Genomic DNA, 16,442 nt, shown 5'->3' on the forward strand with positions numbered 1-16,442 from the left:
AAATAAGAGTGAGCCAACTTCCAGCAGCCTCACCATCAGCGTCCTGTTTCTGGGCCGCCGAGCTGCCATCCTGCTTCTCTGGGAACAAACTCCCCTCTCCAGGAACAGTCCCAGAATTGAGGCCCCACAGGCCAAGGTCCACTCACTGTGATATTTGTAATAGCTAAAGCTTCTAGACACGTTCTGGGGCCAAGCACTGCTCTCTGGGTTTCATGAATCCTCATGATCATTCGATTGTCATCTTGTGACAGCTGCCACCAATCATCACAAATGCAGTGACTTACACACACACACACACACACACACACACACACACACACACACACACACACTACCTTTTAGCTCTTTCTATATGGGCCTCCGGAGCTAGAAGTAAGGAGCTGCCTGGTCCATGTCCCTTTCTGGAAGCTAAGCAGGAACCTGTCTCTTTCCCTTTTCTAGTTTCCAGACATCACCTGCTTGCCTCATCATGGTCGTCTCCTCCACCTGCAGCACGGTCCGGCTAGTACTCCTAAGCTGCCATCCCTCTGGTTCTCTCCCCTGCTTCCCTCCTCTGTCTCTCTCCTGACTCCCTTCTCCAGTTACAGGGACCCTTGTGATGATGCAGGACCACCCAGATAACCCGAGACCATGCCTCATTTCAAAGCCAGCCCATTGACAACCTAAGCCACTGGCGCCCTCAGCTCCCCTTGGCCATGAAGCCAAATATATTCACAGGTCCCAGAGGTGAGGCACATCTTTGGGAACCATTCTTCTGCTCTTCACATGATAGAAATTTTTAAAAATGACATTCTACTGAGGGAGACATTGAGGCACCTCCAGTTCTGTAAGCAGCAGACGTGGGCTATGAATCCAGGCTGTCTGGTGCTCTTAAATTGTACATGTTACTGTCATCAGTTGACCACAAACTGTCATTTGGGTGTGTGCTCTGTACCAGGCCTGGGTGCTGGAGACCAAAGAGTGACCAAGATTGGATGGATCCTTGTCTTCAGGGAGTTCGCCTGCAAGGATTACTTTACAGTAAGAGTGCAGAAACCTCTAGAACAGAGGCGAACAATAAGGAAGAGTCAAGAACCATCCATCCAACTGAGCCGAGAGTGGCTAAGTGGCCAGCTGTGTGGGGATGATTAAGTGTATCAATATGGCTTCTGATGGCCCCTGGCCCTTGTCTAGTAGGCAGGTAATAGGTGCAGACTGGCGTGTGGGATTGGGGAGTGGGCTGTAATAAGCCGAGCAAGAAGTGGAAAGCTAGGGGAGGGAGAACCAAGAAGGGCTGGGGGCTTTGGAGAGAAGCCGGAGGAGTCAAGGAGAAGGGAGGGCCAGGCACTTCAGACAGTTGCAGTGAGGCACCCTCGTGATCTGCTTGCAGTCCACACAGGCCCACCCAGGACTCTGAAAGACCCTCAGCTGCTCTCAGCTCAGTCGGGACATAATTCCTGACTCCTCCGCAGATGGTGTCCTCTGTGCTCCTAGAGGCATCGCACCGCAATGCCATGCTGGGGGACAGAAATGGGCTTTTGGAAAGTAGGGTCAGTGGAAGGCTCCCCAAAACACCCAACAGCTCAGGACATAGACCTAGGCACCACCCAGAGTCCTTTTCTCTACCTTGCGCACACCAGCAAGTCTTGTTGCTTTAATGTACCAGGGCACCACCACCCTAAGTCTCTGTATCTTAACCCAATGGGAGGCACAGATGCTCAGAACATGTGTCCCCGGTGCTAGCCTTGAGATGCCTCTGAATTCAGCCTGAAGGTGGGGGAAAGAGGTGGGCCGGGGCAGGGCTTTAAAAGAGGCCAAACCTAGGAGTAGCACCTCACTTCTGCCCTGCTTAATCTACTGCAGCTTGGCCACATGGCAACTCATAGGTGCCAGGGAGACTGGGAAGTGTGGTTACCTGTGTACCCATGTCTACTTCCCTCATGCACCCGGATCCATGCACTTCTCTCCACCTCTGAGGCTGTGGTCCTAGGCCAGCCCCCCCCCTTAGCATGCATTTGGGTGACAGGACCCTCCCCAGTGGCCTCCACCCCTGCTGCCTTTCTTTCCTCACGTCCGCCCTGTCTTTGTGAAAGTGAATCTGATCATCCTGATGTATCTCAGCTTGCAGCTTTCCTATGGCTCTCAATTGTCCTGAAGAATAAAAGTCCACATAAGACTGTGGGAAGTCACCTGTCCGGCTTCCTTCTGTCCCCTACCCCATCCCGAAACCCAGTTCTCTTGGTCCCAGCCACTCTGGCTTCCCTGCCTTTCCTGGGTGTCAAAGGCAGCGCCCTACTGGCTGGACGCTGAAACGACACTTGCTGCCTGTTCACTCGTCAACGTCTCGGCGCCCACCTCCTCCAAGCATTATTTGTTCCTGATCACACTTGTCCCGCATTATGTTTTTGCTCGTCGGTTAGCCTGCCTCGGCTGACTGGCATATCAGCTCTGCTCCTACCAGGAATCATGGCACCCGTGGAACCGGGGTGGTAAATATTTGCCGGGTGATCAATGAGAGGAAGGAACAAGGATGACTTGCCCAAGATCGCACGCAGGGCGCGCATGAGAGACGGAGGCACACCCGGGCCCCCAGCTGTCCCTGTTTGCAGATGCCTTAGCCCCCGGGGCGCGAGGGCGGGGCGCGGCGCGGCGGGAGAGGCCAGGCCCCGCCCTCGGCTGCGCGCTGGGGCTGGCTTGGCGCGGCCGGCCGGGGAGAGAAGATTGGGGCGCGGACTTTGGGGGAACCGGCGGCCCGTGAGCGGACTGCGGGGCACAGCGGGCCGGGGAGCGGACTGAGGGGAACCAGTAGCCAGGGAGCGGGCGCAGCCGTCGGGGACGCACGCGGGCCGGGGAACGAGGTGCAAGGGGCAGGGTAGAGGACTTCGAGGTGCAGCAGGCCGGAGAGTGGACTGCGGGGTGCAAAGGGACGGGGAGCGGACTGCAAAGGGCCGGGGAGTGAACGTCGGGGTGCAAGGGGCCGGGGAGCGGACTGCGGGGTACAAGGAGCCGGGAAGTGGACTGCGGCTTGCAGCGGGCTGGGAAGCGGGCTGCGGGGTGCAAGGGGTCGGGGAGCGGACTTCGGAGTGCAGGGGGCCGGGGAGCGGACTGAGGGGTGCAAGGGGAGCGGACTTCGGAGTGCAGGGTCCCGGGAGCGGACTGCGGGGTGCAAGGGGCCAGGAAGCGGACTGCGGGGTGCAGCGGGCCTGGGGGTGGACTGCGAGGGGCGGAGGGCTCGGGGGAGGGGGGCGGACTGCGGGGTGCAGCCGTCGGGGGCGCACGCGGGGCCGCCGGGATGAGGAAGCAGAGCGCGCGCACCGCCGCGCTCGTCCTCTGCATCCTGTCCTACCTGCTGGTGGGCGCCGCGGTCTTCGACGCGCTCGAGTCCGAGGCGGAGCGCGGCCGCCGGCGGCTGCTGGCCCAGAAGCGCGGCGAGTTCCGCAGGAAGTACGGCTTCTCGGCCGACGACTACCGGGAGCTGGAGCGCCTGGCGCTGCAGGCCGAGCCGCACCGCGCCGGCCGCCAGTGGAAGTTCGCCGGCTCCTTCTACTTCGCCATCACCGTCATCACCACCATCGGTGAGCCGCCCGGCGCCTCCCCCTCCGCCTCGCTCCGGTCCGGGACACCCCGGGCGGCACCTGCCTCCCTCTTCCCTCCCACTTCTGTCCCATCCAGCCCAGTGACTTTGGATGGGTCCCTTTAGCGCACCAAGGCTCATTTGCCTCGCTGTGCAAATGGGGGAACTTATTTCACCAGTACAGGGCAGGAGACCTGTGTCAGTATGCCAAGGAGGGTGGCACAAGAGTGTTAGAAAAAGCCCCAGGGCGCGCGGGGGGGGGGGGCAAATGAAGTGTGGATGAACTAACAGCTAGCCTGTTATTTCTTTGTCCCGTTGCCACACGCTACCTACATGGCCTTAGACAAATTGTTTAACTTTTTCCAAGCCACGGTTATTTTTTTTTTTTCCTCCTCTGTAAAACAATAGGGCTATGCGGGGCATGGTGGTGCGCACGCCTTGCATCCCAGCACGCGGGAGGCAGAGGTAGGAGAATTGCTGAGTTCGAGGCCAGCTTGAGACTACAAAGTGAATTCCAGGTCGATGTTGGCTCGAACGAGACCCTACCTTCAGAAAACCAAAATAAATAAATACAAAATAAGTAGCAGGACTAATAGAACCTTCGGTGGGGTGGAAGGTTATTAAGGAGCTAATAATATGCACAGGTTTTTAGCACAGCAGCATGGTCTGTAGGAAGCATTACAAAGTGAGCATTTGTTTTTGCGTTATAATTATTCTGCTACTCCACCAGCACCGTTTGTCTCGGTCACTGCTGTGCAGCCAGCCTAGAGCGGAATTATACATATTGGTTAATGGAAAATGACGGATTACCAAAGTTTTGTCCCTCACCCTGGGGGATCCACAGCAGCCCCTCTGTCACCCTGGCGGCCAGCAGTTATGACTCCACCTGGCGGGTACCTGCTGTGACTCGTAAAGGAGAGAAGCTGGCTGGGCAGGGCTCCCGGGTTGGTACCAGCCACTCCCCAGGCTCCAGCGGTGACTGTCCAGGGGGCCCCTTGGGTTCAGATCTGCAGCCCAGAAGCCTGTGTCTTGCAAAAAGTTCCTCCAGGCCGCTCTGGCTTGGAAACTACAGGCCTTGTGGTGTTCAGAGCACACACCTTCTGCAATCTTCCTAAGGCCCCTCTCCGCTGCTACGGCCTGCCTTCTTGGGCAAGCAACTGTGCTCCTCCGAGACCTGGTTTTGTCAAAGGTACAAGGTAACTGGCCTATCTCACTGGTGGGGACGCAAGGGTGGGTTGTTGCCAGGTTTAAGTGAGGTGAAGTTTGTAAAAGGCCTTGCATGGTACCCTAGCTAAGTAAACACTATTCATTAGTAATAATAATTTATTACGTTTCAACTACAGCCTCAGCTCTTGGTCAGAACTTTTGCCTACTCCTGTCAAAAAATGACCTACTGCCCCACTATCTTAACCTGAGAGAGACCCTCCTGATCGGATCGGGTGCCCACATCCACTGCCCCTTTCCACATTCTTTGGAGGTCTACCCATCAGGATTATGGTCCTTGCAGAAAGCCAGGATCCAGGACCAAACTCTGCTTGGGCAGAGGAGAGGAACTGAGAAAACATAGAGGAGCTGCCTTTTTTTTTTTTTATTGACAACTTCCATAATTATAGACAATATCCCTTGGTAATTCCCTCCCTCCCCACACTTTCCCCTTTGAAACTCCACTCTCCATCATATCTCCCCCCTCAACCAGTCTCTCTCTTATTTTGATGTCATCCTCTTTTCCTCCTATTATGAGGGTCTTGTGTAAAGTGTCAGGCACTGTGAGGTCATGGATATCCAGGCCATTTGTGTCTGGAAGAGCACGTTGTAAGGCATTCTTTCCGCCACCTCTTCCACAATGGACCCTGAGCCATGGAAGGCGTGATTGAAATATTTCAGTACTGAACACTCCTCTGTCACTTCTTCTCAGCACCATGATGCCTTCTGAGTCATCCCAAGGTCACTGCCATCTGAAGAGAAGGTTCTCTAACCAAAAGTGAGACTAGCATTAGTATACGGGAATGAACATTAAGAGAAGTGCTTACTGGGCATTTTGATGAGCATAGTATATGCATTTGGCCAGACAACAGCAGGTGTTACACCCCTGGGGTTCATGACTACCTGTGTTGTAGGTTTTCAGTATCAGGGATGTATTCCCTCCCATGGAGCAGGCCTCCAGTCAAATTAGAGGGCAGCTTGTTTCCTCCATAATAGATGCGCCACTATTGCACCTTTTGGCTCTTTTGGCCTGGTTGGCCAAATATAAGGCTTGCAGTGTCCACTGTTGGGGATCTTCACTGGTGAGAAGCTGCCTTAATAGCACAGACTCTGGGACCTTCGAGTAGCTTCCTGCCTCTGAGCTGGGTTTCCTTTCTGTGTGGTCCCCGGAGGGCTGATATGTGGAGTGCTTAGGATGTTTAGTTACCACCTCTTATTTCACTGTCTGCACAAGGGATGTGGCCTAAGCAGCCAGAAACAGCGCCTCCTCCTATTCCTGAGGAGACACCCCTCCCCCACCTTGGTTTGAGTCGATATCAGTAAGCTTCATTGATTCCATAGTCCCTATGTCTGTGTAGAGAGCTGATGACTCAGGACATACAGATGTGACCACCATGGTTCCTGCCCTCAAGGAGCTAAAAGTCTGATGATGGACAGAGCACCTCATCCCCAATAAGACAGAGAGGCAAACCCATAGGGATATACAGTGGCAATGTGGAGGTGCGGCCATAGGTCTTTAAATGTGTATGTTGTGTTGCTCTTTTGAATATTATGTGTGTTCAGAGTACACACTTCACAGGGCGCAAAAGGGTCTGGGATAAAAAGGCAAGCTCCCCTTTTAATGCTTTTTTTTTTTTTTTTAAGAGAGAGAGAGTTGGTATGCCAGGGCCTCCAGCCACTGCACATGAACTCCAGATGTATGCACCATGCCCAGATGCATGCACCACAGTGCATCTGGCTTTACGTGGGTACTGGGGAATCGAACCCGGGTCATTAGATTTTGCAGGCAAGCGCCTTAACTGCTGAGTCATCTCTCCAGCCCCATGAAAGCTTTCTGTTGTTGTTGTTTTGTTTTTCGTGGTAGGATCTCATTTTAGCCCAGGTTGATCTGGAATTCACTATGCAGTCTCAGGCTTGCCTTGAACTTGTAGCGATTCTCCTACATCTGCCTCCCAAGTGCTGGGATTAAAGGCGTGTGTGGCCATGTCCAGCTCCATGAAGGGTATTTCAAGACACCCGCTCACTGTACATCTATGGCACCATGATCCAAGACTCAAACTTTATTCATGTCTAGATCCCCTGTAACATCTGAGGGACTCAGAGTCCTTACGTCAGACACGCCCAGAACCAAGGGCTGGTTGAGGGAAGAGTGGAGAGTGAGGTGGAATTTGAAGAAAGGATTAGACTGGGGACGGGAGAGGAAGCCATTCTGGGAAAGGCTGGGAAGTGAGGAGGCAAGGGAATGGGTGAGCCTGGGGAGACTGGAGGCAAGGGAAGAAGGGATGATACTCTGGGGAGATGGAAGGTAAGGGGAAGGGTGGGGGAAGAGGTTCGGATCAGGTAGGAGCCAGGGCTCCATGGGAGAGCTGGGACCTTACCCTGTGGGTTCTAGGAACCTTTTGCTCCCGCCCCCAAAGCTTAACTCATGTGGTTGGTTCCCCAGTGGAGTCTAGATTCTGAGTACCTTGTCACCTAGCTGCAACCCGAGCCATAGAACCTTCATTTCACCGCCCCTGCCCTTCCCCATATGAGATCCATCCTTTAACCCGGGATGCCTGCGGGGCGCTCAGCCCACGCTCTTTTCCCTCTCCGCGCAGGGTACGGCCACGCGGCGCCGGGCACGGACTCGGGCAAGGTGTTCTGCATGTTTTACGCGCTGCTGGGCATCCCCCTGACGCTGGTCACCTTCCAGAGCCTGGGCGAGCGGCTGAACGCGCTGGTGCGGCGCCTGCTGCTGGCGGCCAAGCGCTGCCTGGGCCTGCGGCGTCCGCGTGTGTCCGCCCAGAACATGGTGGTGGCCGGGCTGCTGGTGTGCACGGTCACCCTGGCCCTCGGGGCGGCCGCCTTCGCGCACTTCGAGGGCTGGACCTTCTTCCACGCCTATTACTACTGCTTCATCACCCTCACCACTATCGGCTTCGGCGACTTCGTGGCCTTGCAGAGCGACGAGGCGCTGCAGAGGAAGCCTCCCTACGTGGCCTTCAGCTTCCTGTACATCCTGCTGGGGCTCACGGTCATCGGCGCCTTCCTCAACCTGGTGGTCCTGCGCTTCCTGGCCGCCGAGGTGCCCGAGCGCGCCGCCCGCCGTGCCAGCCTCCGCCGCCCGGGGGCGCCCGACAGCCGCGTCCGGCTTGGATGCCGCCCACCGGCCCGGGATGCACGGGGCTCCGCCTGCACTGCCCACCGAATCCGCCCGCTGGAGACCTGGGCCCGTGACAACCCCGGATTCTCGCCCCCCACGAGTCCCGAGGCCGTAACCCGACCCTGCACAGCGGACAGACCCCCAGCCAGGAGGATGTCCATCTGACAATCCTGTTTCACCAATAGGGTCTGGCTGCAGCAATCAGAAAACCGCACTCCCACCCCCACGCCCGTCCAGGGAGGGGTGAGGAGCCTCCAGGCTTCTCATTATCTTCTGTGGCTTCAAAAATACATTAACAGCTGCATCAAAAGTTCAGGCCGACTTTACAGTCTCCCTGGGGGCGTAAATCCGTTGGTCCAAACTTGGAAGACGCTAGCCCTTGGACGCTCCACCCAGGTCCTGAAGGGATGGCTTTGTGTCTTTCAGGGGAAATCTACGACCTTCAGCCCTGGAATCCTACACGCGAGGTGGCGTAGTCACACTAGGCTCATGGGACTGGATATGGACAGAAGGAATCACTGAATGACTTTGCATTTTCTTTGCCTGTGTGTGTGTGTCCGCGTGCATGATAGTGGAATTGGTCCACGCGTGTGAATGGTTGCCCTCACCTATAAAACAGACACTTTGTCCCTGGCCAGCCCCTCTTCTGAAGGAAACTTACCGACAGCTTCCGTGCCACTCACTACTCAGAGGTAGCCCAGTGTTGTGGGATGAACTTCATTCTGGGCCCCAAGAATTACCAGCAACGTCACTTTGGGTTCCTCTTGACTTCCCTCGGTTTCAGCGTCTCACAAGACTTTCTGAAACTGTCCCCCCCCCCAGTCCCAAAAGGGAGCGTTATTAACCAAGCCCATGGTGGCATACCCTGGCACCCACAGTACCCACCCCTTAAAACACCCGTGTCCCTTGTCATCCCAGCACCATGCAAGAGCAGGCCAGGTTAGAAAAACCAAAAACTTTAATTTCCAACATGAGCTACATGGTCATGAACACAATGCAATGTGATCCACTCCAACCCAGCAGCCCCCCCAACACCCTCCTTCCCCTGAAAGCCCAGGGTGTTCCTGCTGCCCAAGAGGACATGGAGAACGGCAGGCAGATGGAGGGACAAGCCTAGCCTGAGGACTCAGGATCCCATCTTGCCACCCTGAAGGAGGGTCTAGCAAAGGACTCAGAGATGACACCTGTGTGCTCTGAGCTGCAAGGGCCATCCACTGGGGCTTGTCAGGCGAGCACTCAAGACACTATTGCTCTTTGGACTGTTTACTTCCACTGAGTCGGTGCCCCTCCTGGAGGGCAGAGGGAGCCCTGACAGGAGATAGGAAGGAGGCCTGGGTCTGGCATAGCTCTGCTGCTCAATAAATAAACAGGTGACCTTGCCTGGTGCAACAGCCATGCCTCAGGAGTAGGGCTCCTTGCTGTTTCTGAACCCCAAAGACCCAGAGAAGCTCCAGTTTCAGGAGTCAGATGGTGAATCGCCTGTAAACTGCAATTGCTCCGCTGTCTGTCTGAGCTCCTGGGCTACAAGAACCAGCAGGCTTTGAACTACTAGAAAAGTGAGGGCTGGTCTTGCCTCAGCCACTGTCACAGGCCAGCATCTTCCTTTCCCACAGCCTCCACTTCCCCCTCCTGAAAATGGAGCTGATGGTAAAGGCCTCTCTCCACCTACCACTGGGGGCTCTGGCCAAGGTCCGAAGGTCATCTGAGTCAGAGCCCTGTACAAAGTAGGGGAATTGCCGTGGGAAGGGCTGTCAATAATGAAAGTGTAGAGAGGACTTCCCTGGGTGTGGGGTTGTGATGCCCCCACTCTGCAGTCCTAGACAGAAGTTACGTTCTTCATCCTCTCCAGTTGGTCCTGGAGAGGTTACACCACACTCTGGTGGAGGCCCCACCAGCTCATGAAGGCCTAGATCCAATCCTGCAGCTTATGATCAGCTAGGGAGACCCCAGTCCTGACACCCCTCCTCTTTCTCCAACACCATCCCAGAAAAGACACTAGCCCAGTAATAGAGCTAAGCAGGTTTGTGGAGCCCAGGGCCTGGAGGCCAGAAATGGTGATGGCGGCCAGCCTGCCCCACAGCGACAGTAGCCTGCCTGGGGAAGGATGAGAGGGGCTTTCCCATCACTCCTTCCCTGTGAGGCATCAGCAGCTCTGTGTGGAGATGGCAGGACTAGACAGAACCTTAAAGGACACCCAGGGCATCTCTGCCCCCCCGCCCCCATGGTTCATTTGCTGAAAGGCCTTGCCCTGGGCCTCGGTTTCCTAACCTAGGCTAGATCTTATCCTGTCCATATCTGGGGTCCACGGGGAGGCTCCAAAGAGAAGAAAAAGTGGGAGACAGCAGCCCCATTTCACCCTGCCCTGGCTCCAGCTCAGTCAGATGTGGGGGAACCCAGTGCAGGAGGTGGGGGGTCACACTGTGAATACCAGTAACTCAAGTAGCTTTTCCTGGACAAGGTCTCAAGTCTCTTCTAAAAAAAAAAAATGTGAATGGACTCAAGGTCCCCCAGGCCCTTCCCCTCAGAATGCACGGGCCTCCTGGTAAAGAAAGTGGAGAGGGTCCTCCCGTGGCAGGCCTGCATGGGGTCTCTGTCCAGAAACAACCCCAACAAAATAATCACCCCGGCAGACCCTAGACCCAGAAAGACCTCCACCCTCTGTGCTCCTCTTCAAATGGAGTTTGAGTTGGCAAAAATAAATAAATAAATAAATAAATAAAAATCATACAGAAGTAGACACAGGCTGGGCTTGAAGGTTCCCAAAGCTAAAGATGAAAAGTCACTCCTCCTCCCCCAAGTCCTGTCCCGTCCCTTGGCGAGGAGGACAGACATGGTTCCCACACTCAATGGTCACAGCCCCTCGGAAGGAAGGCATGTGCTCACGATGATGATACAAAGAAGAGGGCTCCAGCCCCCACCTCACCCCGCCAGGAGGTGAGATTTCACAGAACAAACAAGAGAATCATAGAGGGGGCTGCACAGACCACCCCCAGGTGTTATTGCTTTGGCGCTAGTGCTCCTGTGTCCATCTCTCTGCCTGTCATCTAGGTCCATCTCCCTCTCTGGCAGGTCGCAGAGCGCAGTGCCCTCTGGTTGAGATAGCCAGGCTCCCTGCCCCACCCCTGGACAATCGTAGCAGTGACAGCTGGAGAGGAAGTACACTCTTGCTTCGAAATATTCCAAATGGTGAGCAGTAAAGAGAGAAATCACACTAGTTTAAATTAAAAAATGAGACTGGGGCTGACTGTGGGCCTCGGATGGGAGCCCACCTGGAGCCCTGTTCCTCCCTTGGGCTCTGCCCTTTTACAATCCCAGGAAGCTCTGATGACCAACTCCACAAGAGGGGTCTCTCCATTGCCCCGTCCCTGTGTAGTGTCAGCAACTCAGTGTGGAGGTGACAGAACCAGACCAGAACTTTAAAGGACACCCAGAGCTCAACCAGGCTGGTGGACGGGTTCCAGGGGGTCCCAAGTAGAAGGAATCCCTGGTCGAACCAGGAATCAAGTGGGACGGAACCAAGCCTGTTGTCCTCAGTGGAAAATGACACTCTCATGGGGACCAGGCCCTTCTGCAAGGCCCAACATTCCTCAGAAGTCCCTTGTTTTTGTTTTTTGTTTTGTTTTTTAAGAAAGCTAGTGCCAAGGAGAATACATCAGAACATTGAGTATAATGAGCAGCTCAGGTTGCAACCACACTGGAGAGAGTGAAAAGGGAAGGGGAGGGGGAGGAGGGGACAACAAAGGACTGGCCTCTGGGGAGCGAAGCCCATCCAGCCCAGGCTAACGAGAGACTGCAGTCTCCTGGAATATACTGGGGTCTCCTCTCCACCCCCAGCCTGGGGCGTGGTAAAGACTACTTCTGAGCTAAGAATAGGCCCAGGGCATGGACACTACCTACCTAGCTAAGCCCTACACAGCAGGGACTAGGTGCAAAGGAGTGGCAGGCAGCCGGGTGCCTCCCAGGGGAGGTGGCAGAAATGTGCTTCTATGAAGAGGGGCCAGCCTGTGTTCTCCCTCACATGCAAAAAGGGGGGGGGGCTCCTGCAGGCCCCAGGGAGGGCTGCAGAAAGGCAGCTACCCAGACCTAAGCCCCCACCCCCACCCCTAATTCTTACACTCCTAGCTCCTCACTTCTTCTGACCATCTCTCCAAAGTGACTGAGGCCCAGGCTGGGATTCTGCCCTTAGTACAGGATAGGACTAAAACAGGGGAGTTCTGATGCCTCCCCAGCCCCCAGCCCCATGACAAAGGGGTAGGCAAGATGCTCTTTGATCTCATCCAACAAGGAGAGGTTCTCCTATTTAGGACATCCTTATCTTGGCACCACCAGACCCAATCCTAGTTTTCCTCAGTACCCTTCCCCTACCATCGTCCACGTTCTTAGGGAGGCTTCCTGGACATGGCGTACAGGAAACTCAACCTTCCCCAGCTCCTCCTCCAAAGCAAAGATGACACTGTCCTTTCCAGTCCACAAGAGTCCCCAGACCACCTTGGTGCAATCCTGTGACGCAAAGTCCCCTGGGGACCTGTGTCAGGTCTCACACATTTCTTCCTTCCCTTTGGTCCCTGCTGGCCCCCAGTTCCTAGAGCCACCAGCAGAGGGGCAGGCAGGAGGGGATGGATGGATGGACTCGGACAGGCTGCGGCAAAACTCCTTCCACGGGCAGGCAGAGGGAGACTCAAACTCCCCTTCAAATAAGGAGCTCTGGGCCCCCGGGAGCTGGCTCCGGATCCTTGCCAAGCTGCCCCGTCGGCTCTGGGGCAGGAGTAGCTGCCTGAACCCGGTGCCGCAGGAAAGACACTTGCTGGTAATTGGCACCATGGAGATGGCCAGCTGGGTTCTGGACTTGGCTCTGGGCAGCGAGCTTCCAAGGAGGCAGAAGGGGGACAGGTGGGGTGGTGCTGGGGAGGGGAATGGTTAGCTCTGCTACGTCAGTCTTTCTCCGATTACAGCCGCCACCACGGGGTCAGGACCGGCCAAGTCAAAAGTGCAGCCAACCCGCTGGGAGAGGAAAGATCTCGTGGGTAGGAGGCAAAGAAGGGGTGAGGAGGACCCGAGGGGGGCAGGTCTCCTCATTCTGCTTCCCCACCGTGGGGGAGAACCCCATCCTCCTCTGTCCAATAGGCCCCTGGGCTTGGGGTCCCAGGTCAGGGCTGGGTGGTCTCCAGGCCAACTCGGGGATCCCCTCCCCATCCCCAGCACTAAGATCGCTCGCCGCAGGGCCCCACTGTGCTCTCAAGGGACAACTGGGATGCTTGCCGGAGCAGGGGACCTGTGGCTGGGTCCACCATGGAAGAGGTGGGGAAGAGCTTGTACCAGCCCACAGCCAGGGTGGTCAAGTCCAGCTCTTCCAGCAGCACGCGGGCCACACCCATGAACTGCTTCCGCTCCATCCGCCCGTAGTTGCCCCACACGATCACCTGGGGGGACAAGAAACATGATGAGTTGACATCTACCACTGTCACTTACAGGCCCCAAGCCAGAATTTGGGGTCCCTCATGCCAATGAATCCATGCTACCTCCTGAAAATCTCTCAAGTCCAATAATGTTTTCTGTAGTATCTGTTACTACTGGCGTCCTATCACCAGTCTGACCTCTCTGTTACAGCCTCCATGTACCCCATCTTTGAACCCAGGCCTTGAAGGAAAGCCCTCACAGAACCCCTGTGAAAGGAAGTTTGACCAAGTGACTGTTATGGTGTACAGTTGGTTTCCTTTCTGTGCCAACCAAACTTTTTCCACAGGGCTTTCTGGTTTCTTGGCCAACACCTACTTGCGACTGCCAGGCTGATGGCCTGTGTGGCTGAAGGACCCCCTGTGCTGCCCTGTGCATCAGCTCCTAGCTCCATCTCCCTTTACAGAGCTGGGCTGGCTCAGCCCTGCTCAGCAAAGCCTGGAGGCTTAGGGTTCAGGCCTCAGTCAGACAGGACGACCATTTACTGTCTTGTTCTTGACAGTCACCTAACCTCACTGAGCCTCCATGACCGCGTCTGTAAATGGGAGTGATCCCAGCTCAGCGTTCTCCCTAGACAGTGAGATGGGAGAGCGAGCGGTACACTGCCCCTCGGCCCCCACGCTACAGCCAAACAAGGGGGCTGCTTGTGCTCCGCTTGGGACCTAAACTGGCCTGAGAGTCAGCCTTCTGCCACGATCCTACATGAAACGATCTCACTCACATCGGAGCTGTTTAAACTTGAGAAATGGGGCTGGGGAGATGGCTTGACAGTTAAAGGCACTTGCCTGCAAAGCCTGTTGGCCTGGGTTCAGTATCCCAGTACCCATGGAAAACCAGACACACAAAGTGATGCATGTGTCTGGAGTTCATTTGCAATGGCAAGAGGTCTTGGTATATACTACACCCCTCCTCTCTGGCAAATAAATACATAAATTTTTTTTTAAATAAACAAATACACTGGAGAAGTCAAGTCATTTGCCTGAGGCAGTTTAACTCAGTACTCAGTGTTCCTTGGGAAGCTGGCCAAAAGCCATTTCTGGGGAGTGGACAGTTTCATTTTCACTGATAACTGTGAAATGTGTCCTTACAGTTGACGTGCTGAAGCTCCGCTTGGACAGGATCTCCAAATGTGATTGTATTTGGAGACTGGGTCTTAAAAGGGGTGACCAAGCTAAATGAAGTCATCAATCTGATTAGTGTCTTTGTGGAAAGAGGGGATTTGGATATACAGAAACAACAGGGTGTCAGTCACTCAGGGTAGGGGTGCCCTACTGTGACATTTGTCAGAGCATCTAGCAGTAAGGACCCCATCTTGCTGACATCCCAGACTGGGCCAGTAGACACAAACCTTTGTCCACTGGGTCAGGGTAGCACAGGATAGTCTTCTGGCCAGTTTATTTTATTTCGTATTTGTTCATGTGTGTGTGTGTGTGCGCGTGCGAGTGCATGCATCATGGAACACATGTAGAGGTCGGAGCACAACCTCAGGTGTCAGTCCTCGCCTTCCACCTTGTTTGAGGCTGGGTTTCTCATTGATTCCCTCTGCCTTCACCAGGATGGCTGGCCCGCAAGCTTCTGGGGAGGTCCTCCGTCTGCCTCCTTTCTGGCTGAAGGCACACTGGGCTTGCAGACAGCCACTGCAGCATCCAGCTGCACATGGGTTCAGGAAATCGGAGATTGGCCCCTCATGCTTTGGAGATTGGCTCCTCATGCTTGCGTAGCAAGTACCTTATCCACTGAACCAGCTCCCCAGCCCCTGGCTATTTTAAATGGTACTTGAACATCTCTAAGCTAGCAGGGGTTTCCATACATTTATGTATTTATTTACTTTAAAGTATTTTATTATTTTGAGAAAGGGAGAGAGAGAATGGGCATGCCAGGGCATCTAGGCACTGCAAACAAACTCCAGATGTAGGTGCCACCTTATGCATCTAGCTTATGTGGGTACTGAGGAATTAAACCTGGGTCATTAGGCTTTTCAGACAAGTGCCTTAACTGCTGAACCATCTCTCCAGGCTTCCATACATTTTCAATAGTAACAGACAGCAAGAAAGGCATTAATCTCACCACACAGTACACATATGGAAGAAGTAATTGAAGCAAGTGCCCATCAAATAATACATAGCTTACTAAGAATGATAAGCATTTTCTTTCCTATCCTATTTCATCTTTCTTAAAAAAAAAACACAACTTTATTTATTTATTTGAGAGAGAAAGAGGCAGAGAGACGGAGAGAGAATGGGCATGCCAGGCCTCCAGCCACTACAAACAAACTCCAGACGCATGTGCCACCTTGTGCATCTGGTTTACATGGGTCCTGGGGAGTTGAACCGAGGTCCTTTGGCTTTGCAGGCAAAGCCACACCTTAACCACTAAGCCATCTCTCTAGCCCCATCTTTTTTATTTTTTTTTAATCTCCAGTGTTGGAGACGAAACCCAGGCCATGTACATGCCTAGCAAGCACTCTACCACTGAGCTACATACATGTAAAAAAGCTGTTTGTTTAGACTTACTATAGTAGACATCACACCTCATGAATGAGCACAACCTACTGAAAACCTCTGTCCCTGGCAGGATCTAGGCTTTGCAGGCTGGGCAAAGTCCCCATGATTTGGTAACATGGAACATACTGGCCCCACTCTGACCATTTCATTGGCTCAGGTGTATACAAGATTCGAGGAGCGGACAGAGGTGGCCAAGGGACAGCCGAGACTGAGCGCACAGGGCTCCCATGGGCACTCTTCCTTCCTGCCCCATGAGGAGATGCTCTGTAGTTCCAGTCTGAGCCACTATCAGAGACCCTTGAATAGCTGAAAACTAAGTCTTCTTTGGGGTCCTCAGTAGGCCCCAGCTTCTCTCCCTGTGGTCCGGAGCTGGTGGCGATGACTGTGGTGACAATGACTTCGGTCGTCTATACGGTCCTTACAGAAGGCTATCCTTGTGGGCGTTCTTCCTACATGAGCAAAACTGCTGACCCAGAAATGCTATCTGAGAGGCACCTTCAGCACCCCACTGTCCACATGAAGAAGCCAGGCGCTGGGGGGAGTTGGCTCACAGGGGCACAGGAAGTCATGGCACTGATCAGCCACC

General features: G+C 54.5%; 2 protein-coding genes across 2 annotated transcripts in view; one reads left to right on the forward strand and one right to left on the reverse strand.

Annotated features, from left to right (window-relative positions):
• The first annotated feature begins 3,271 nt into the window (after window positions 1-3,271).
• On the forward strand, window positions 3,272-8,063 carry Kcnk15 (potassium two pore domain channel subfamily K member 15). Its single transcript, XM_004669277.2, has 2 exons — window positions 3,272-3,554; window positions 7,354-8,063. Exons 1-2 carry the CDS (start codon window positions 3,272-3,274, stop codon window positions 8,061-8,063), a joined length of 993 nt encoding a protein of 330 aa, XP_004669334.2.
• A 775-nt stretch (window positions 8,064-8,838) lies between these two features.
• Rims4 (regulating synaptic membrane exocytosis 4) overlaps window positions 8,839-16,442 on the reverse strand; it is a 71,830-nt gene continuing 64,226 nt past the window's right edge. The window contains exon 6 of the mRNA XM_004669314.3: window positions 8,839-13,318. Within this exon, the coding sequence (XP_004669371.3) occupies window positions 13,100-13,318 (219 nt within the window). The 3' untranslated portion in view covers window positions 8,839-13,099. The remainder of the gene's footprint in view (window positions 13,319-16,442) is intronic.

This window comes from Jaculus jaculus, chromosome 8, assembly GCF_020740685.1.
Source record: "Jaculus jaculus isolate mJacJac1 chromosome 8, mJacJac1.mat.Y.cur, whole genome shotgun sequence".
NCBI lineage: Eukaryota > Metazoa > Chordata > Mammalia > Rodentia > Dipodidae > Jaculus > Jaculus jaculus.

Bases quoted from the DNA above. Each gene is read 5' to 3' on its own strand.
- Kcnk15 (XM_004669277.2), top strand. From the start codon at position 3,272: ATGAGGAAGCAGAGCGCGCGCACCGCCGCGCTCGTCCTCTGCATCCTG. The intron at 3,555-7,353 runs GTGAGCCGCCCG...CTCTCCGCGCAG, and splicing joins CACCGTCATCACCACCATCG to GGTACGGCCACGCGGCGCCG.